Here is a 22,628-nt window from a genome sequence, read left to right as displayed (position 1 = left end):
TCACAATCAACCTGTCGATTCTTAGACTTAGACAAACTTTATTGATCCACAAGGGAAATTGTTCCACACAGTAGCTCAGTTACAAAGGATAGCGGTCATGCAATAGTCAGATATCATCTACTGCTATATGGCGAGTGATTATACAGCTGGATGGAGTGCGGAATGAAGGAGTTCTTGAATCGAACACTGTGGGAACGAAGCTGAAGGGGAGTATGAGCTCCGCTGACCCTCAATTGTCTGGTGGAGTGGGTGAGCAGGAGTATCCATGATGGCGAACAGTTTGTCCAGTCTCCTCCTGTACCTCACTGACACAAAAGCCTCCAACTGTGTGCCAGTATTTTGGCCGGCTTTCCGGATCAGTTTGTCAATCTGGTTTAAGTCCCTTATGCTGGTGCTGCTCCCCCAACAAACTACTGCAAAGTACAGGACACTGGCCACAACAGACTGAAAAAAGATCTCCAAAAGCTTGCTGCACACATTAAAGGACCTAAGCTTCCTCAGGAAAAAGAGTCTGCTCATGCCCTTCTTGTATACAGCTTTGCTGTTGTCCTTCCAGTCCAGTCGGCTGTTCAAGTGGACTCCCAGGTACTTGTACTGCCCCACTACTGCCACCTCCCGGCGCTGAATGTTGATGGGCTCCTATGGACTTTACTGTTGGATCCTAAAAACAAATGTCATTATGATACACCCCCCTCTCAGAAAGTGACCACCAGACCAGCCAACATTTCAGTTTTGACTTTAGTCCGTGAAACCTGGAAACCTAATTGTTGAGGCTGATTGTTGTGGCATAAAAATTATTTCCAGCTGCAATATCACTCTTTCACTCTTTAATGACCATTGTTCACTTAGCACAGGAAGCTAACAGGCTAAACAAGGTTGTGGTTGCTAAGAGTTGCTGTTCTGTCACACACTCAGCACTCTGAATATGATAGAGCAAAATAAATGTTGATATTAATAACCAATAACTAATTATAAAACGAATCTTTGTCTGTAAATATGCATCACTTCTCACTGTCTTTTGCCAAAACTTATCTGGGATAGGCTCCAGTGACCCTGAAGAGTATAAGCGATAGAAAATGGATGACTACACTTACCCATACAACATATTTTGTCCTTAAGTACGTAAAGGAAGTGGCTGTAATGTGTTAATCACAATATTTTATCATGTATTTTAGGACATTTTCTTGCAGTCGAGGCAGCTTTGATAGCGGACCAAGACTCTGACGCGACTGCAGATGTGACAGGAATCCTGTTTAGTCCGGTTCTGGAGCACAGCGAGTGGAGCTGCCTTAGGGTAGTCTACCAGATCAGCGGCTCAGGAAGTCTGCAGGTCTTGCAGCGCACGGAGGGACAGAGCTTTGACAGGCCACTGTGGAGCAGCCAAGAACCATCAGACAGCTGGGTCATTGCGAGCATGGACCTGCAGAACAGGACTGATCCTTCCCGGGTAAAATTCATCTTATCTAACCCGTATTAAGACCACCACATGCTTTTTTCCGTCATGAACATTTTTCCACGGCAGTTATTTGAAGTGGACAGATGAAGCACTTGCTAAAATACTAAACACTTCCACAAACCCCATTTATATTTTTAGTTTGCGTTACAATGACATCACTGGAACTGTCCAGCCCCATATTTAGTATGGCCCCGTTTACACAGCACACCATATCTGATGTTTTTGCCCTCAAGTGACACAGATCAGATTTTTTTTTGCCAGTGTAGGCGCTCCAAAGTACTTCAAAAATCGGATCTTTTGGCATCAGATTCAGGTCACATTAAGAGCTAGTCCTAAATCCGATTGGAATCTGATCTTTTCGAATATGACTTCAGTATAAACGCAATGCGACCTGTAAGCGTCCCGAATGTGACTTTTTCGTCAGCTTTGGGCGAGCTGCGCCGGGAAAAATGCAGTCGCCAGCGGAAGTGGATATTTCATCACAACATCTGATTTCGGTGAGAAAAGTCTATTTAAGATGACCAAATTTTCGGTGCATCTCTTGTCAATAGTGTGCAAAAATTAGGCTATATGTAATATGAGAATATGAATTTTGATTCCGAAAAAATTGTGATTGTTGAAGGACCGGAACTACTCACGTATATCCTCTACTCAACAGCCATTAAAAGATTAGAACCTCCCAAGAATATTACACTATGAACATCCATTCACACATTATATTACTTTAATATATTTTCACGTGAAAACACACTAATTTTTAAGGTGTGGCAACTTATATTTTATTTTGTAGTGGTAGCGACTTCCTCCCGGTCAACTTCCTTTGTTTGGGTCCAAATGCAATTTTACAAGGTAGTCTGATAAAAATCACATTTTTCTTGCAATGAAAACAGTCAGATGGAAAAAATCAGATTAAAAAAAACTCTTGATTTGGGCAACTTTGGCCTGCAACCAGCTATTGCAAGGAATTTAGGGATTTCACCATCTACGGTCCGTAATATCATCAAAAGGTTAAGAGAATCTGGAGAAATCACTGCACGTAAGCGGCAAGGCCGTGACCTTCGATCCCTCAGGCGGTACTGCATCAAAAAGCGACATCAGTGTGTAAAGGATATCACCACATGGGCTCAGGGACACTTCAGAAAACCACTGTCAGTAACTACAGTTCGTCGCTACATCTGTAAGTTCAAGTTAGAACTTGACTATGCTAAGCAAAAGCCATTTATCAACAACACCCAGAAAGCACCGCCTTATTGAAACATAATAACATAAAAACTGCTCTATTTCATGCAGTAAAAAGTTAAGCAGAAGTAGGTCAACATTACACATGGACTATTTATGGTCGATAGAAAGTGCGCGGAGAGGCGCACACGTAATGTAAACATGGTGTGGGAACAGTAGAGCACGTGTTTATGCTCTTTATATAGAGGTGGCTCTGGATTTGACAAGGTCATGACCTACGAGATGGCGAGCTATGTCTGCTATACTTGTGGGCCCCTGTGCGCATAAACACAAAGTGTTTCCAGGGCATGCATTAGGAGGGAAAGGGTTATGAATATGAACAATCATCAGAACAATAGTTTTAATGAACAGTTTGCTTCTTTTCTTCCGATGCCATGAAAATGTGTTTAGTGTAAACTGTACTTTGTCCAGACCTTGGCTTTGATATGATCTCTCCCCTCTGATGACATCATCGCTTGCTGATATCAAACATGTGTTGTGTGTTAGCTTGTCATTGAAGGTAAACCTGGGCGGAGGGCTGGGAGCAGCGTGGCCGTGTATGAGATCCACATTAGTCCTGGATACTGCCTGGGTCGGTGATGTCACTCCTTCCTCGCTCACACACTCAGACTTTTTCAATCAGTCCATCAATCATACTGTATTTGGGGGGTGGGCACGCTGTAGTTACATTCAATGTGTTGCACAGACCCATACTTCATTTTGAGCTTTGACCTCAATCAGTTTGACAGGTGTAATGTGTTCTCGCCATCTGGTTCTTCTTAGCATAATGGCATTGAGGTGGTCCAGAAGTGTCATCCGCATACTAATTTACATTCATTTAACGGGAGCTCAAAAGAACACAGACACACGAAACGTCAAAAGCCTGTGGCTAATGGTGTACTGTGTGTTTATGTAGAGTGCGACTATGAAGAGTCTCACCTGTGCGGCTACAATAACCAATGGAACGCCAACGTGAATTGGTACGTGGGAAGTGCTGGCGGCGGCCAGCTGCTTGACAACGACCTGCCAGACGACCACACAAACAACAATAGGACAGGTGAGTGAGGAACACACTTGCACGTATAAGTACAGTAGCACCTCAACTTATGAGCTTTTCGTGGGTCATTTTGCTGGAACCCGGAAAGAATAGCTGCAACTAACCTTGATGTTAATAAATAACAAATGTCTTTGATCAGATTTGTTCTTTAGCCAACATCTGGCAAATATAAATATACTTGATTTAATGTGCCGTCATCTGTGCAGCAGGAAATTTACTCCAGCTTTTTTGAACTGGTTGTGTTCAACAAAGCCAGGGATTGCCTTGCTTGCTTTGGGCTTCACGTCAGAATAGTCATATTTGTGACAATAAACATGTCAGAGAAGTCATTTTTAGTCATAGAGCAGGACTTGATAGGGAAATACAGTTTGACATTTAAAGTGTCTTCGGTAGCTTAAGACAGTCCTTCTGTCTTTGAGTTGAGTTGAGTTCAGTTGGAGTTTATTTCGAACATGCACGCATACAACATGATACATCACAATTTCCAGTTTCTCTTTTCAACATGTTCGAAAAGAAGTAGGAAGAAGCAGAGTTTATTTAATCCTACCCCTTTTCTTTTACATAACAGTTGCTAAAACTTTTGTTCACTTCCTGTTCTCAATTTATTCACAATATACTCCATAAGTAATCACAATAAAAATAAATAAATAAATAATAATTGGTGAAGTAAGTTATATTTCATATGATGAGATGAGTAAGATTATTTTGAGAATGAATGAATGGATGGATGAAATAAATTCAGAATGTTTATCATGGTTCTTCTTCTTTGTACTTTGTAAACACTTTTAAGTTTGAAGAGTTTCTTGAAGTGGATCGTATTAGTACATTGTTTGATTGCTTTGCTTAATCCATTCCATAATTTAATTCCACATACAGATATACTGAAGGTCTTAAGTGTTGTACGGACATACAAATGTTTTAAATTACATTTTTCTCTAAGATTATATTTCTCCTCTTTTTTTGAGAAGAATTGTTGTATATTCTTGGGTAGCAGGTTATAGTTTGCTTTGTGTATAATTTTAGCTGTTTGCAAATTCACTAAGTCGTGGAATTTCAGTATCTTGATTCAATAAATAAAGGGTTTGTATGTTCTCTATATCCAACATTATGTATTATTCTAACTGATCTTTTTTGTAACACCGTTAATGAATGAAGTGTACTTTTGTAGTTATTTCCCCATATTTCTACTCAGATAACTCATATCAGTAGAGAATATGAAGTGATTTTTGGTCTAGAACATGTTTTGCTTTATTCATTATTGACGTGTTTTTTGCTACTTTGTTGTATCTTTCTTACATGAGATTTCCAGTTCAATTTATCATCAATCATTATACCTAGAAATTTGGTTTCATTTACTCTTTCAATTTCTATTCCATATATTTGTATTTGTGTTTGACTTTCTCTTCTACTGTTACCAAATAGCATTATTTTAGTTTTACTGAGATTCAACAATAGTCTGTTTTTGTCTTTGCTCACAGTCTTCCCTTAAATCTGGTGTTGTCCTTAATGAGACTTAGGGCCCTATTCTACCGCTGGCGCATCAGCGTTTTTGTTTTTTTTGCTTGAAATTAGTTTCTCTTATCCGTATTCTCCCATCCAGCCTGCGGACAAGTCCACCCCACCGAAAAATCAATGGAATCAGTCGATAGACACTACGTTATATATGTATTTTCTGTTAGTCACATAGTTCAATGATCACGGTCCAGATGTACTAAACGTCTGTTAGTGCTAGGATGTTAAAAATGGCAGCTATATGTGCGGCCCCCTTCTGCTGCGGTCACACTCACGAGACAACAATGTGCATTTTGGTTTTTAATACAGAGTGCCATTATGGTCCTTTCCTCCTCATTTCTCAGCTCTCAGTTCTCAGTCTGTCTCTCAACAAAGGCGGACATTTATCTCGACTGCTTTCGCTTCTTTGTCTCATTTTGTCTCGTCTTAAACTTTCTTGGAGCCACTTTTTGCACTGCTCTCCCAAATCTGAACAATGGAATTGATCAATTGGCCTATCAACGAAATTGACAAGATCTTCTTGACGAAAAGCTCAGGTTTGTTGTTGCTGGACACACAATGAACTCTTGGGAGAAGTGGAGGATTGTGTGCCTGGAGATTATTTCATATGAGGACATTGAAGACATCTACCTATTTGGAATCCTGATCACACGACATCTGCTGACTGGAGTAAGCTTTGCCCTGGTGTATTGACAAATTTGGAAGATGCTGGCAGCCGTTCAAGGTTTATTTCAGCCTCAGAACAAAATTACATAAATTGATGGGAGAATACCCAAACGGTCAGATTTGACAGCGAAGGCCCACATTTAAAGGTTGCAGTGACAGACTTGGTGAGGAGAATGCCGCACTGACAGAATCCACGCAATTTTTTTTCACTTAAACACAAGGGAGAATAGGGCCCTAATTGCAGCCTATGTAAAGGTGAAACTCAAAAATGTTTTATATCGTGCAAAGGTTAGTTTATTCCAGCAATTAGATTTACAAGGTGAAAATAATATATGACATACGCTCATAATATGCCACTCAAGATATGTCAATACTTCTTTTGATGTAATGTTGATGATTATGGCTTATAGCCTATGAACATCTCGAATTGAAAATCTCTTGCTTTGCATGTAATGACCTAATATCACATAATAGTTTCACACTTAAAGTTGAATTGATGACATGATGGACATGATATTCTAATTTTTGGTAGATTTCCACTTCATCATGTGATTCTGTGAGATGTTTTAAGCCTTTGTTGGATCCAACAGAAGATCTTAGCTGACCTACATGACATTTCCACAATGTTCAATATCAGCATTGATTGGTTATTGTGTCTGAACTGAAGAAGCATCTTTCACTGATGAAAGATTTACCGACCTCTACCCTTGCTGATGATAGTGAGATATTTGCAGAGTCATGGGCGCTCAATAACTTTCTGGATATTGATAAGAGTCTTGAATATGTGATTGTTCACTCCCCATTGCAACAACACCCACTCTTCTGGTGCTCATAAAGTCAACCAGGTCGAGCATTGGCGGTTATGGAGTTTCTGACCCGGATGTTTGGCGTTGCGGACGTTTACATCAAGTGTTTTATGTATGCAAGACCTTAACATTACCAGTGATCTCACTCTTTTGGTACCCTCAGGAAAATCCTTGGGTTTCAAATCACTCCTGAAGAATGGGACATATAACTTCTTGTATCATCCGTGAACGTCAACTTCCTTCTAAATCTTGATGGCCATATAGCACGATTTATGGGTGGAGAGAGAGCACCCACATATTTACCAAGGCTGAAGGAAGAAAAATTAAACTAAAGCACAGTGATGAAACATCATTCAACACCGTATAACTTTATCATCGGATTAAAGTATCACCAAAGTCCACAGAGAGCACACCTTTAATCCAATATGTCACATGGGGTTCTGGTCTGGAGAAACTTGCCTGTTGGCAATAGGACCTTTTCCACCAAAAGTTCAAATACTTTACGTTCCTGGAACTATAGGTTCCTGTAGACCTCTGTGGTTTGCGTTTTCAATTAATTTCACAGTTCAAGGTACGTAGTTTATACAAATCACGCTGATGACATGACATGCAGAGTGTTACAGTATATTTAGAAATGAACAAACACTATTAGGTCCTATTTATTTTACTTAAGTGTAAGTAAATAAAATACAAAAAATAAGATACAAAACCATGATTTAAAAACAAATAATTGTACATAATTAGTCACGCTTTTGTCTATAGTGTCCAACTGTCAGAAAGTCGTCCCCTCAGTAATTAATTCATTCATTAGGGTCAGGCGAGTCTTTATTATCCATTTAAGCTGTAAATAATATATCAATAATAAATGCCAGTATTTATCTTACGGCGACAACACAAACACACCATGAATTGATTTACGTGGACCTCGACTTAAACAAGTTGAAAAACTTATTCGGGTGTTGCCATTTACTGGTCAATAGTACGGAATATGTACTGTACTGTGCAATCTACTAATAAAAGTTTCAATCAATCAATCAAAATCAGATTTAGCGATGGCCTATTAGCATTAGCATTGAGGCTAATACACAAATGCTGTTACTGTTACAGGCTAGCATTTAACAAAATTAATATTGAATATTTGATGTGATTTACCTTTGTTCCACTCGTCCACTGCCTGTCTGGTCTGTTCAATTCTTGTAGTTACGCATATCGAAATTACGCTTGTAAATATTGATAAACAACATTAAACCGCACACTAGTTTAAACACTACAATACTGAAAGATTGTTCCACCAATCAGAGTTTTTCATAGCTTTCACACAAAAGTTCCTGCAACTCCAAACTTCTTTCACTCTTTGGTCAACTATCTTCCAAGAGAAATACACAAGAAATAAACAAGTTGTGACCACATACTGTATTGGCAGCTGTTATTTTCAATATAAAGTATTACAACCGCCTCAACTGTGTTCCACCACTCAGCGGCCCTCAGTAGTTCCTCCAGGAACTTTCCATAGTCCCACCCAGCGACTATGAATCATATTAGTTCTTGGTGGAACTTTATTAACCCGTCTAGTTTTTGGTGGAAACGCAGGGGGTATTTCATTTACCTGGGTAAATTGGAAAGTTCCTGCGGTGAAAAAGGGCCTAATGAGATCCAGATTAAAATCTCTTGTGTTGTTTCAAATTCAAAAAGTGCTGATACACACAATATTTTACAAACAATAATAGTGTCTTTGGTCCTTAGGTCACTTTATGTACGTGGATTCCATCTACTCCAAAACGTTCAAAGAAGTGGCCAAACTGGTGTCCCCAATGACTACCGTGCCTATTTCTGGCTGCCTGACGTTTCACTATCAGCGCAGTGATGAAGGAGGGAACCTCTTCTCTGTTTACACTCGAGACCGACTGGGTCAGTACCAGGAGCTGTGGAGGGTGGGGCCAAGAAACACCAGCAACTGGAGTGGTTCACATGGAGAGTGGATACCTGTGCAGGTGGACCTGAGGGCTCCTTACTCTGTGCAGGTCAGTATAAACATATCATGAACACTTTTAGCATTATTTTAGCGTCATGAGCTGTAATAATGGTTGGCTGTACCGAAAAGGACATTGGACTCAGGGATTTGTGTGTGTTTTGGTCAGATCATGTTCAAATTTAGTATGTTTATAAGCCAATGTTAATTGTGTAGAACTGATAATCAATTGGGACCTTAAACCTTAAGCTAGACACGTTTGGATGACAAGAGCTGTGGCAGAAATAAAGTTCTGATCATATTTGGAGGCGCAAGACATTTTTTTAAAGTATCTCTGAACCTTTATGTGAGAAGGATGCCCAGTGGAAAACATGATGGTTGTCAAGAAACAAACATTCCTAGCTATAGCTTGATGCAGGCTAGAAAACATGGATTAATTAAAAGTAATGTTTGTTGTATCCTTTAGGTGGTTTTCGAGGTGGCCTTCAATAGCCCGAGAGGTGGGCACGTTGCAATTGATGACATTTCATTTTCACCTGAGTTCTGCAGCTCCGACACAGGTAAGCTAAATCGCTCACTACTTGTATTTTAGACGGTCGTATTCCATAAATACTGTATGTAAATGTTGCTTACACATGAAAGGGCCCTTCTGAAGTTTGCTTGAAGGATACAGAGGATACACATACGGATGCCCGTATGTGGGCTCTGTACCGAGGATGTCGTTGTGGCTTGTGCAGCCCTTTGAGACACTTGTGATTTAGGGCTATATAAATAAACATTGATTGATTGATTGATGTTTGGTCAGATGGGACTGGTCAGATCTGCTAAGGGTACAGGAAGACTTCACGCACTGAAGAGATTGATGAATGTAACAATGTACTTACTGTCCTGGAGAATCTTGTATCCTCAGCCAGAACTCTGAAGATGGTCTTGGATCGCTCTTTCAGCCTGACAATGACCCAAAATATACAGCTAGTGCAGCAAAAGAGTGGCTCAAATAAATGCACATTAAGATTCGGAGTAACCTGACCATTTGTAGCCTGATTCCATAGAACATTTGTGTTAAGGATCTGAAAGATTGAGTTTCCAAGCAACTATCTCAAAATCTTCAGGATCTATAGAAAGCAGAAGACCACAAGACAACCACAACCGTCTGACAGGGTCCATCATATAGGGACATCTTGTTGACCGTCCTTTGAGTAAACTCTTCAGAATCACATAATTAAACCTTGATCTGACATTTATTTTTTTTCATAGAGCCCACCTTTGATCCGTCCATCGCCAACTGCGACTTTGAGTCAGGTTTCTGCCAGTACACCCAGGACCAAGGAACAGGATCATTGTGGAGGAGTGTGTGCGTAAAGCCGAATCTATTTCGGAACGGGGACCACACATCAGGAGCAGGTTGTATTTGAAGTTAACTGGAATTCTGGTACAAAAAAGGGCTTATAAATGTAACTCGCTGAGTTTTATGTCTGAGCTTTTCATAGTCTGGTCATCCATCTGAGCAGAACTTGAACCCAAACTGATTAAAAAAATGTAAACTTGTAGATGAGTGAGAACATCAAATGTGGATAGAATAACCAAAAATCCAGAAGAAGTCTCTCTAACAAGCTAAATGAAACGTCTTTGCAGGCAGTAATTAATAGATTATAAATATATATATAATGGTGATTTAAATAAATGAATGAAATGAAATTCAATGTGACAACTGAAAGTAATGTTTCTTCATCACAAAAATACTCAAGTAAAAGGTATGTTGCAATAAAACTACTCTACTGTACAAGAACAGTTTATCTAAAAATGGGATTATGTAAATGTAACAAATAAATGCAACGCGTTATTACACACCTGTGGAGAACATTTTTATGTTGATGTACTTCGGCGTAAAGATGTTAAATAAAATATGAAAAATCAATGTCAAAATAGTTACTCTTGTTTTCGATTTACTTTCAGGGACTTTCTTGTTGGCTCACTCCCAGCTGAACACAGAGTCCAGCTACATCAGTCGCTTAATCAGTCCAACACTGGCGGCCAACATGAAGTACTGCCTGAGATTTTACTTCACTGTCAGGGGTGAGGAGCACTTATTTGATATCTTTGTACAATTTCAGTCATCCTGGTTATGATTATCTGCAAAGGCTGAATTGAGGCAACTGGACACTTCTTGTTAGAGCATAAGTGAACTTACAACCAACTAATAAAGTCAACATACGGTCGCACATAACACACATCCTGCTCATTGAACTTTGTGGACATTATAAAACATGTATATATGATTTACAATTACACATATAGGCTCCAGCCACCCATTACCCCGAGAGGGACAAGCAGTAGAAAATGGATGGTTGGATGAATATACAGCCATTAGAGTGCATGATGAGTAATATATGCAAAACACTCTCCACACTTCCCCATGTTTGCCGCAGTTTAGCTGTTTGATATTTCTGATTGAATACAAAACTTTAAGGAAGTCGTCAGGAAAGTAAACGAGGTAAGAGTCGAATTCAACATACTCTTGATAGTCAATGTTTTATCGTTCGTACTTCATCTTGTGTTGTCGTCGCGGTCTGAGGTGTAGGAGGGTTGTTAAAGTGGAAGTAGTTATAAAGGTATGTGTTGTTGTTCAGTCTGGTATCGCTTGCTGTAATAAATGCAAACTGAAGTGTTATTCTGGTACGAAAGATTGTTGTTAAGTCACAATCGACACTGCTGTGTGGCAAAAAAAAGCGTTGTAATGTGTGTTTGTGTGTGTGTGTGCGCGCGCGCATCCATTTAACAGCATATTTACCCTTGAAAAATGGGTTTATCACAGTTTGTTCTGTATTCTTTCATGTTTGGCGAACTTCCCTCTTCAACTGGGTATGAAATTAATGTGCAGACTTAAAGTGTTGGCATCGCAGAACATTCGGTAATATTCAAAGAACATAGTATGTAACGAAAAAATGCTTGCGGTTTGCACCAATATGGAACCAAAAAGCAACCCGATGTGCATATTTGTAACGAATGATATTTAAAAAAACATATACATACAGGTATATATATAATACACAGTATATATATATATATATATATATATATATATATATATATTAGGGGTGTGGGAAAAAATCGATTCGAATTCGAATCGATTCTCATTTTTAAAAAATAGATTTTTTTTTAAAAATTTTATTTAAAAAAAAAAAAAAAAAAATTATTTTATTTTTTATTAATTAATCAGTCCAACAAAACAATACACAGCAATACCATAACAATGCAATCCAATTCCAAAACCAAACCCGACCCAGTAACACTCAGAACTGCAATAAACAGAGCAATTGAGAGGAGACACAAACACGACACAGAACAAACCAAAAGTAGTGAAACAAAAATGAATATTATCAACAACAGTATCAATATTAGTTACAATTTCAACATAGCAGTGATTAAAAATCCCTCATTGACATTATCATTAGACATTTATAAAAATAAAAAAAAGAACAATAGTGTCACAGTGGCTTACACTTGCATCACATCTCATAAGCTTGACAACACACTGTGTCCAATATTTTCACAAAGATAAAATAAGTCATATTTTTGGTTCATCTAATAGTTAAAACAAATTTACATTATTGCAATCAGTTGATAAAACATTGTCCTTTACAATTATAAAAGCTTTTTACAAAAAAATCTACTACTCTGCTTGCATGTCAGCAGACTGGGGTAGATCCTGCTGAAATCCTATGTATTGAATGAATAGAGAATCGTTTTGAATCGGGAAAAAAAATAGTTTTTGAATCGAGAATCGTGTTGAATTGAAAAAAAAAAAATCGATTTATAATCGAATCGTGACCCCAAGAATCGATATTGAATCGAATCGTGGGACACCCAAAGATTCACAGCCCTAATATATATATATATATATATATATATATATATATATATATATATATATATATATATATATATATATATATATATATATATATATATATATATATATATATATATATATATATATATATATATATATATATATATATATAGTTACTTTACATGCAGTTGGCTTTTATTTGCCCAATGCGGCCCTTGAGTCAAAAGGTTTGGACACCCCTGACCTGGTTCTTCAACTTTATATTTGTTTTTAAACCATTTTTTTTTACCTTGTTACTGGTAACTCTGTTTAACTCTGTATTTAGGTATTTGCTTGATATTTTATTTGAATCTGGATTTAGGTATTTGCTTGATATTTTATTTGAATCTGGATTTTTTTGTACAATTGAATTTGTTACTTTTGTTTTTATCTGACTGATTTTATTGTTGCACTTAAATTATTTCTTGCACTACAAATTATTTTTGCATATTGCTGTTGCAGGTTTTTGTTACCAAAAATAATTAACCAAATCTCAGCTTTATTGGCCAAATATGTTTTAACACACAAGGAATTTAACTTTGGACTGTGCTCTCTCGGCACAATGGAAACATTAAAGAATAACAATTAGCTAACAGGCAATTTAAGACTAATATATACAAGACTGATGAGACAAGATGACACTTTTACTGTAAATACGAAGCTTTATCACTTGGAACGTTCAACCTTAGGCCACTCTTGTAGCTGAATGTTCTACATTTTGAAATTAGTAACCATATGTGGACATCATTCATTCATTGGTATTATTTGTGTTATTATTGCATTGGTATTATTTATGTTCTTAACTGGGCCACCACCATGTATTTATAAATGACATGTCATATGTAAAGACATGCCAGGCTAACAATAGAATAATGTAAACAACACTGCCAGAGCCACAATGAGTTTATAGTAGGTGTGTGAATGATCAACAATCAATACTATTGGCAGAAATAGAGGGCCCCCAAATTTAATTTTGCTTAAGGCCGTTTGTTTTTTAAAATGTTTCACCTTTTCAGTCCCTCTAGGATTTTGCTGGCTTTTTCTGTGATTGTTGGGGCCTAAAATGCCTGAATTTGTGGCGGCTTTTTTAGAAAGTTGATGCCAACATTGCAATGTCTGAAGCTTTTTTCTTTCAATAACATTGAATCAACTTGTGATTTTATGAAATTATTATCAGTGTTTTAAGTGTTCCTGCTAACCTTAACCTCAAAAAGCACAGTATTTTTTACAAAAATTTAAAAACAAATACTATATTGATGTTTTACAATGTTATACCACACAAACTTAAAAGTGGACACCTGATGGCAGTAAAAGTACCGTACGTACTCAGAGTTCATTGTCAAATAACTGTCCTGTTTTAATTCATTATGACTAAAAATAGTAATATTTAATTCTAATTATGGAAGGAAACACCACCAGAGGCTTCCTTATTGTCTGCTCTGTCGTCAACAACTTGCAGACATTCTCCGTGTATGTTTTACACTTGACAAGTGTTTGTCCATCTTAAACATTTATTTTTGTTCTTACACATTTACCCTCGCACGTTAAGAGCATTTGTGAACTGTGGAGAGCGATCTTTCGCACTACTTTTGTTGGTAAAAAAGAGATGATGAGAGATTATCGTCACACTTCCACATCTCTGTCATGTATATGCTGCCTCTTTGCTAGGACAGCATTGCAAATGGAAAAATGAGTTCTTAATTGTCTTACCTTGGAAAAATTAATGTTAAATGTATAAATACATGTAAACTAAGAAGTCAATGTTTATATATTACATTAATCGAAATAACAGAGGAAATTACCAATGCAATAGATGGGGAACAGTGTGCAGCAGCAGTGTTTATGGATCTAACTGAAGCATTTGACACAATTAATCACAATATTTTATTTAAACAATTATAACGGTATGGCATCAGACGGTTGGTCTTAAACAGGATTAGAAGCTACTTAACCAACAGGAAACAATACGTGAAGCGAGGGGAACCAATGTCTACAGCACTAAATATATCCTGTGGCGTACCACAGAGATCAATACTGGGACCAAAATTGTTCAATATTTATATAAATTACATTTGTAATGTTGCAAAAAACGTAAAGTTAGTATTATTTGCAGACAGTAATACAGCATTTTGTTCAGGAGTGAACACACAAAAGCTAATACAAATAACAGAAGAAATGAATAAATTAAAGATAGTCTGTTTTTTCCAAACCTATCTTTAAACCTCAGTAAAACTAGAATAATGCTATTCGGTAACAGTAGAAGGGAAAGTCAAACACAAATACAAATAGATGGACTAGACATTGAAGGAATAAATTAAATCAAATTTCTAGGTATAATGATTGATGATTAAATGAACTGGAAATCATGTAAAAAATATACAACATAAGGTGGCAAGAAACACGTCAATAATGAATAAAGCTAATTTTGCATTGCGCCAAAAATCACTCCATATTCTCTACTGCTTGCTAGTGTTACCATATCTGAGTTATTGTGCAGAAATATGGGGAAATAACTACAAAAGTACACTTCATTCATTAGCCGTGTTACAAAAAAGATCAGTTAGAATAATACATTATGTTGGATATAGAGAACATTCAAACCCTTTATTTATTAAATCGAAAATACTGAAATTCTACGACATAGTGAATTTGCAAACAGCTAAAATTATGCACAAAGCAAACTATCTGCTACCAAAGAACGTACAATAATTCTTCTCAACAAAAGAGAAGAAATATAACCTTAGAGGAAAATGTAATTTAAAATATTTGTATGGGCATACAACACTTAAGTCCTTTAAGACCTTTATTATATCAGTATGTGGAATTAAATTATGGAATGGATTAAACAAATGAATAAACAATGTACTAATATTATCCAATTCTAGAAACTCTTCAAACATAAAGTGTTGAAAAAAGAACCATGATAAACATTCTGAATTTATTGATAATCTTATTTATCTCACCATATGAAATACAACTTACTTCACTATCCATCCATCCATCCATTTTCTACTTTCTTCGGGGTCGCGGGGGTGCTGGAGCCTATCTCAGCTACAATCCGGCGGAAGGCGGGGTACACCCTGGACAAGTCGCCACCTCATCGCAGGGCCAACACAGATAGACAGACAACATTCACACTCACATTCACACACTTCACTAATTTATTATTTATTTATTTATTTTTTAATGTTTTTATTTATGGAGTATATTGTGAATAAATTGAGAACAGGAAGTGAACAAAAGTGTTAGCAACTGCTATGTTAAGGAAAAGGGGTAGGATTAAATAAGCTCTGCTTCTTCCCACTCGTTTTTCAAACATGTTGAAAAGAGAAACTGGAAATTGTGATGTATGCATGCATGTTCGAAATAAACTCAATAAGAGGAAGTAGGTCTGAGATGTCCGGGAGGGCGACAATTGTGTCCTTTGATGAATTAAGAGTTGATATATTGTTACATATTTCTTTGTCCAGACAAGAAGCTAACATATGTTTTTAATTAGACAGTTGAGGTGTGAGTTTGAGCGTTGCTCAGAGAAAAATTCTATTGGTGAAAATGACGCTGATTGGCCAAAGTGTGCAGAGAAGTTGCAGGCATTAGACAACGTTGTGAAACTCCTGCATAATTTGAAGAGAATGGTTGAATTTTCATGAATTGGCGCCATTGTGACATTGCAAATTCCTGGAGGTACTCGCTATTTCTCTCGTTGCTGGGTCCAAAAAGGGTTTTTGTTGTTGGGGTTGTTGCCTGTGTGACGATCTGTCACTGCACGTCTGGTTATGTTTCCTTGGTTGGTGTTTATTTCCTGTCAGCGCTCTTATTTTTGCTCCACTTCCTGCATGTTTCCCCGAACGATCGTTTCCCTCACCTGTCCCTGATTGGCAGCCTGGCACACCCGGTTGCAGTTGCCAATCAGGCTGCTATTTAGGCCTGCCTCGCCTGTCCGACAGTGCTCGAGGATTAATTATGTTAAGGACCTTTTGCTGTATGCAATACTGCTCCTCCTATTTTGAGTAGAATAAAAGACTCTTACCTGCACGTCGTTCTCCTGTTTCCTGCATCTTGGGGTCACAACTACCGCAGCCATGCGAGTTCCTCACAGCCTGTCCTATATAATAATAGGTCATTCGCCTACCTGGTGGAAAAACAGCTTGTTAAAGACCATTTTTGGGGGAGTGATGTCAAGACATTGTTATGAGCAGAACATAGATGATACCGGTAGTTGTATTACACATAGTACATAGGAAAACATGAGTAATAAAAGTTTTTTTGGACAAAAAGTGAAAGGTCTTCAACAAAAGTTAGTCCAGTTGCTTCGATTTAACCTTTGCTGACGCATTCCAATTACTCACCAGCCAAGAATTACTGCAGGTATCAACCACTCGGGCGTGGCCCTGGTCGTGTATCTGCAGCAGGGCAGCAGCTTGGAAAAGATCTGGACACTGGGGGAGAGGTCCAGGGGAATATGGATAGCAACAGATGTGACCTTCCAGACATCACAACCTGCTCAGGTCAGGAATGTTTTTGAGATGGAGGCTGGGGAAAAAAGCAGCATTTGATTGGCAGTGACATCATTTTTTCAAAGGGAAATACACTGTGTTCCCAGTTAGGGCTCTGCAAAGCGAAGTCTTTACATTATAACACACTTATCTCGACAACACCCACTTTGCATTCAACCGCTTATTTTGTTGTCAGTCAGCCAATCTGAGTGGCGTCGACATCAGCAGGTTCCACTGTGTACCTCCAGCATTGTATACTGTTTAAAAGCCCTTTGTAACGAAGGCCAGCCAGTGCAGCTGTGCCATGTGTAACGTATTTTCCGGACTATAAGGCGCACTTAAAATCTTTTTTTTTTCTCAAAACTCGACAGAGCGCCTAATAACCCGGTGCGGCTAATATAAGGAATAATTTTTGTTGTGCTTACTGACTTTTAAGCTATTTTATTTGGTACATGGTGAAATTATAAGTCTGACCAGTAGATGGCAGTCACACACAATAGATACGTGTAGACTGCAATATGACTCAAGTAAACACCAACATTTATATGTTCCTTTGAAAATATAGAACATTACACACAGCGCTCAAAAATCCATCAAAATGTTTTAGTACGACTTTGGTAAGCTATGAAGCCACACCGCTTGATGGATTGTACTGTGCTTCAACATACGAGTACTATTATGGTGTGTGTATAAGGTAAGGGTTTTGTTTCGCAATATTATGCAAAAGCAACTTTTCTTACCTTCTGGTACCTGCTGATCCGTACTTGGGATCTGCATAAGTCCTGAAAAATTGCGCGCGTCCGCTTTTGTAGTCCACCGTAGTCGATAAGAAATATAAAGTAGTGTAAATTTCTTACTTATATCTGTCAGTAAACTCGCCATGAAAGCGCTAAAACATACAGGTGTAGTGAAGTTACATTATTCACCCAAGGTACTTAAGTTATTAGAGAGTTGCAGTCGGACGGACACATTTCTGGCGGATGAGGAGATGCTGCTCCGTTATTGATTTAAGTAAAGTGTGAATGTCATTAAAACAGTTAGCGCCATATTTTGGCACTTCTTCCACTTCCGTCCTTGCACGCTACACCGCTACAACAAAGATGACGGGGAGAAGACGCTGTCGAAGGTGAGCCACGTAAATAAGACCGCCCACAAAACGGCGCATCCTGAAGAGAATGCGGCTCGAAGATGATTTGTAAAACATAATCATCATAAGCGGCGTTTCTTGGTGTTGTTGATAAATGGTTTTCGCTTTGCATAGTAGAGTTTTAACTTGCGTTTTACATAACGTGCCAACTTCACTGGTTTTGGGTTTTGTACCTCCACAATGCCTTCATCGTGTAAATTCACATTTTCGGCACTTATAAGGATTGGAAATGCACAAAAACAGGTGCTAACAGGCAAGAAAAGTGGGTTTTGCATAATATGGCTGCTTTAAGTGTCATTTCAAAGTCTTTAGAACACTCTAAGCTGCTAATATTGAAATATATTATGACAATCTTGAATCCCTCAACACAATAACATGCAAAAAAAAAATATTAACACACACTGGGCAACACAAAGGGCAACTTCCTATAAGCAAGCTGAAGTGTTTATAAACATCTCATTGGGAACACAACATTGTCAAAATATATACATTTTACATGGAATGTTACAATGTCAAAATTGAGTTTGAAACGGCTCTTTTGGAGGAACCAGTAGAAAGTGTGTAAAGGATTTTTTTTTTTTTTTTAACAAGTTACCTTGGCTGTTTAGGTGGTTTTTGTCAGCACCTGCAGAAGTCTGTGGGACTGTGGTTCTGTGGCTCTGGATGACATCAGCATGAGTCTGGGAGACTGTGAGCTCACAGCAGGTAAAAAAAAAAAGTATTTCCAAGTTGCAAATCTTTACTTTTCTTTCACAAGTCAGACTAATTTCTGCTGAGCTAAGCAGGAACACTCAGCCCAACCAACAAAACAAGAACGTTCTTTGCAGTATTTTAACATTTATTGATTGGGAAAGTCCCATTGAGATTAGGAATCTCTTTTTCAAGGGTCAAACGTTCATACATCAGTGTGGGTTTCAATGGGAGCAAGGTGGGTCCCGTGTCTTGCCCAAGGACACAACGGCAGTGGCTAAGATGGCAGAAGATGGATTCGTACCAGCAACCCTCAAGTTTCTGGACGATCGCTCTACCATCCGAGCTGCGTTTTATATCGAAGTTGTATTTTTGTGTTGCAGGGTTGACGTCATCAACCCCAGGTTGGTGTGACTTTGAAGCAGGATTGTGCGACTACACTCAGGACAGGCAGAATGATGCTGCTGACTGGGAACGCAGGAGGGGACCAACCCCGACCTCTTACACTGGACCCAGAGGAGATCACACTACTGGACTCGGTGAGACACAAACACGTTGTTAATCCTCTCTGTAATTAGTGCCTTCATTGGAATGCTACAAATGCTAATGCTGCAGAATAACATTGCAATGTCAGCACATTGGAGGTCAGTGGATGTGATGCAGAACATATACTGTATTTTCCAGACCATAGGGCGCACCGGATTATCTATTTTTTAAAAAATGTTTTCATTTATAAGGATTATAAGGCGCATTAAAGGAGTCATATATATTTATTTTTTTTCTAAAATGAAAACACTTCCTTGTGGTCTACATAACATGTAATGGTCAAAATGTTGCATAGATTATGTTTTACAGATCATCTTCAAGCCGCTTTCTGACAGTCGCTTCCATATGCGCCGTTTTGTGGGCGGTCTTATTTACGTGGCTCACCTTCGGCAGCGTCTTCTCCCCGTCATTTTTGTTGTACTGGTGTGGCGTGCAAGGATGGGAGTGGAAGAAGTGTCAAAAGATGGAGCTAACTGTTTTAATAACATTCAGACTTTACTTAAATCATCCGGAAACAACACCGGGAATGTGTCCCGTGAATAACCGTCCGACCGGAACTCTCTAATAACCAAAGTTACTTGGGTGAATAATGTAAACTCACTACACCGGTATGTTTTAGCGCTTTCAGGTGAGTTTACTGACAGATATAAGTAAGAACTTTGCACTACTTTATATTAGAAATAGCAACAGCGGAGGATGAATGTCCCATAACAAGAAGATAGCGAAACATAAGAAGCCTGACGACATGGACTACAAAGGTGGACGCGCGCAATTTTTCAGGATTCATGCAGATCCCAAATATAGATCAGCAGGTACCAGAAGGTAAGAAAAGTTGCTTTTGCATAATATTGCGAAACACAACGCCAGATAATGTCTTACCTTATACACACAGCATAATAATACTCGCATGTTGAAGCACAGTACAATCCATCAAGCGGTGCGGCTTCATAGCTTACCAAAGTCGTATTAAAACATTTTGATAGATTTTTGAGCGCCGTGTGTAATGTTCTATATTTTCAATGGAACATATAAAATGTTGGTGTTGTTTACTTGAGTCATATTGCCATCATAGTGCAGTCTACACATATCTATTATGTTTGACTGCCATCTACTGGTCACACTTATCATTACACCATGTACCAAATAAAATAGCTTCGAGGTCAGTAAGCAAAATCAGAATTCATCCATACATTAGGCACATCGGGTTATAAGGCTCACTGTCGAGTTTTGAGAAGAAAAAAAAGGATTTAAAAAATTTTAAAAAAAGACTATTTTCGGAAACTACCAAATTTTAGAAGAAAATATATTTTTACATATATTAGCCCCACCGGACCGTAAGCCGTAAACATATACACCGGTACGAAATATTTTGCTAGTGTTTATTTACATACCTTAATTATTTCCAAACGGTGTCTGTAACACGGCAGTAAAACGGCGGATCAAACAAACAGAAATCATCGTCTCCAATCAGCTAATAAGACTCAACAACTCCACAATGACATTTTGGTGAATTGACGAAACAGAAACAATACAAAAAGAATGCCATTGTAAGTTAACGATACTAAAGCACAGACACTTATTAATGTTTGCATATTTGTAAATGATAATGACACTAGCTTGATTACATTACGATAGCATGCACAAATATGCGTGAAAACACCCCTACAGACATCAGACATGGGACGGTTTAGTAAGTATGAATTGTATTAGTTGTATTGTAAAACCTACAAACGTTGCTTTTAGTGATGAATGACGAATCCTTTTGACCCGAAACGCTATGGACCGTCTTACTTCCTGTTCAAAGCATGAAACACAAAGTACATTTTTCAACCCGGAGCACCTGCAGTAAGCGGTCTCATCCAAAAGATGGCGCCGTAGCACAAACAATAACACACCTTTTCAGTGTCTCTGTTGGTGTAATATGAAAAGTTTGTTGAACTCAAAACATTATGGTCGTTTGCAAAGAAAAATCCATAAACCAGCCGCACCGTAGATGGTAGAGTGGCCGACTAGAAACTTGAGGGTTCCGGGTTCGAATCCAGTTTCTGTCATCTTCGCCGCTGCCGTTGTGTCCTTGGGCAAGACACTTCGATCAACTTGCTCCCAGTGCCTCCCACCCTGGTGTAAATGTAGCTTAAATGTAGATAATGGGTTTCTTAAACCTCTAAAGGCCTTAGTGGCCACATGCGTGGACAGCACCTTTTAGCTCTTATTTCCAAATGTGTGTACACTACTGAATTGGGGTCTTATGCTGCTTATGTGGACACTTATACTGCCATCTGGTGGTGTCAGAAGAGTACAACATACAATGGAATTTGAAAAAAAAAAGTGTAAAAATAAAAATTTGCATGCACATGAAGTACATGTTTGTGTACTTATGGACTAAGTACATCATATCAAAAGATTATTTTTAGTTTTTATTCTAATTAGGGTCCAATAAGCCCAAATAGCAAAGAGAAATACAAAAAACATGTAAACAAACGGTTTGGGCCTTAAGAGGTTAATGTAAAGCACTATTTATAAAATAAATAATTTGGAATATATTATAATTCCCAGTCGATTTTTTTCCAGCCTTCTTAGTGTTAGCATCACAGTGCTAAGTGAACACATTGCTATCAAATCAAGGTTAACAAACACTTCCTGTTATGATGTTGATGTGCAAATGGGATTAGTGACTAACTTGTCCATGCCATGATTTGATTGACAGGTTATTATCTGCACATGGAAGCGTCCCCGATGTTGCCCGGTCAGAACGTCCGCCTGCTGTCTCCTCCTGTCAGAGGTTCAAAGGACGTACAGTGTTTGGGTTTCTTCTACAACATGTTTGGATCAAACACAGGCCAGCTCAGCGTGCGGCTGCAAAACAACAAACGGGAAGTTTTACTGTGGCAGCGGCAAGGCGAGCAAAGTGTTGCCTGGTTGAAAGCTGTGGTGGAATATCAGAGTGATGACCAACATCAGGTAAGAATTCAACTTTGTTTAATTAGTGTTAAGATGACCAACAGTCAACATAAGCAATTATAAGAACTAGAGATGTCCGATAATGGCTTTTTTGCCGATATCCGATATTGTCCAACTTTTAATTACCGATTCCGATATCAACCGATACCGATATATACAGTCGTGGAATCAACACATTATTATGCCTAATTTTGTTGTGATGCCCCGCTGGA

At 38.2% G+C, this 22,628-nt stretch overlaps 1 protein-coding gene and 1 long non-coding RNA gene across 5 annotated transcripts in view; one reads left to right on the top strand and one right to left on the bottom strand.

Annotated features, from left to right (window-relative positions):
• Positions 1-22,628, top strand: part of LOC133638707 (MAM domain-containing protein 2-like) — a 40,975-nt gene that overhangs the window by 9,071 nt on the left and 9,276 nt on the right. For all 4 annotated transcript variants that reach the window (XM_062031578.1, XM_062031579.1, XM_062031577.1 and 1 more), the window contains 11 exons: positions 1,176-1,447; positions 3,182-3,266; positions 3,591-3,731; positions 8,459-8,736; positions 9,151-9,244; positions 9,942-10,088; positions 10,641-10,760; positions 16,945-17,084; positions 18,828-18,924; positions 19,293-19,448; positions 22,163-22,416. In XM_062031578.1, the coding sequence (XP_061887562.1) occupies positions 1,176-1,447; positions 3,182-3,266; positions 3,591-3,731; positions 8,459-8,736; positions 9,151-9,244; positions 9,942-10,088; positions 10,641-10,760; positions 16,945-17,084; positions 18,828-18,924; positions 19,293-19,448; positions 22,163-22,416 (1,784 nt within the window). The remainder of the gene's footprint in view (positions 1-1,175; positions 1,448-3,181; positions 3,267-3,590; positions 3,732-8,458; positions 8,737-9,150; positions 9,245-9,941; positions 10,089-10,640; positions 10,761-16,944; positions 17,085-18,827; positions 18,925-19,292; positions 19,449-22,162; positions 22,417-22,628) is intronic.
• LOC133638709 (uncharacterized) lies at positions 30-22,394 on the bottom strand. Its single transcript, XR_009823675.1, has 5 exons — positions 22,136-22,394; positions 16,926-17,109; positions 16,607-16,708; positions 3,614-3,697; positions 30-661 (listed from the first exon to the last, which is right to left on the bottom strand). It is a non-coding gene; the product is annotated as an uncharacterized LOC133638709 (long non-coding RNA).

The sequence above is a fragment of the Entelurus aequoreus genome, linkage group LG21, assembly GCF_033978785.1.
Source record: "Entelurus aequoreus isolate RoL-2023_Sb linkage group LG21, RoL_Eaeq_v1.1, whole genome shotgun sequence".
Taxonomy (NCBI): domain Eukaryota; kingdom Metazoa; phylum Chordata; class Actinopteri; order Syngnathiformes; family Syngnathidae; genus Entelurus; species Entelurus aequoreus.
This window is presented reverse-complemented; position numbering and strand designations above follow the sequence as displayed.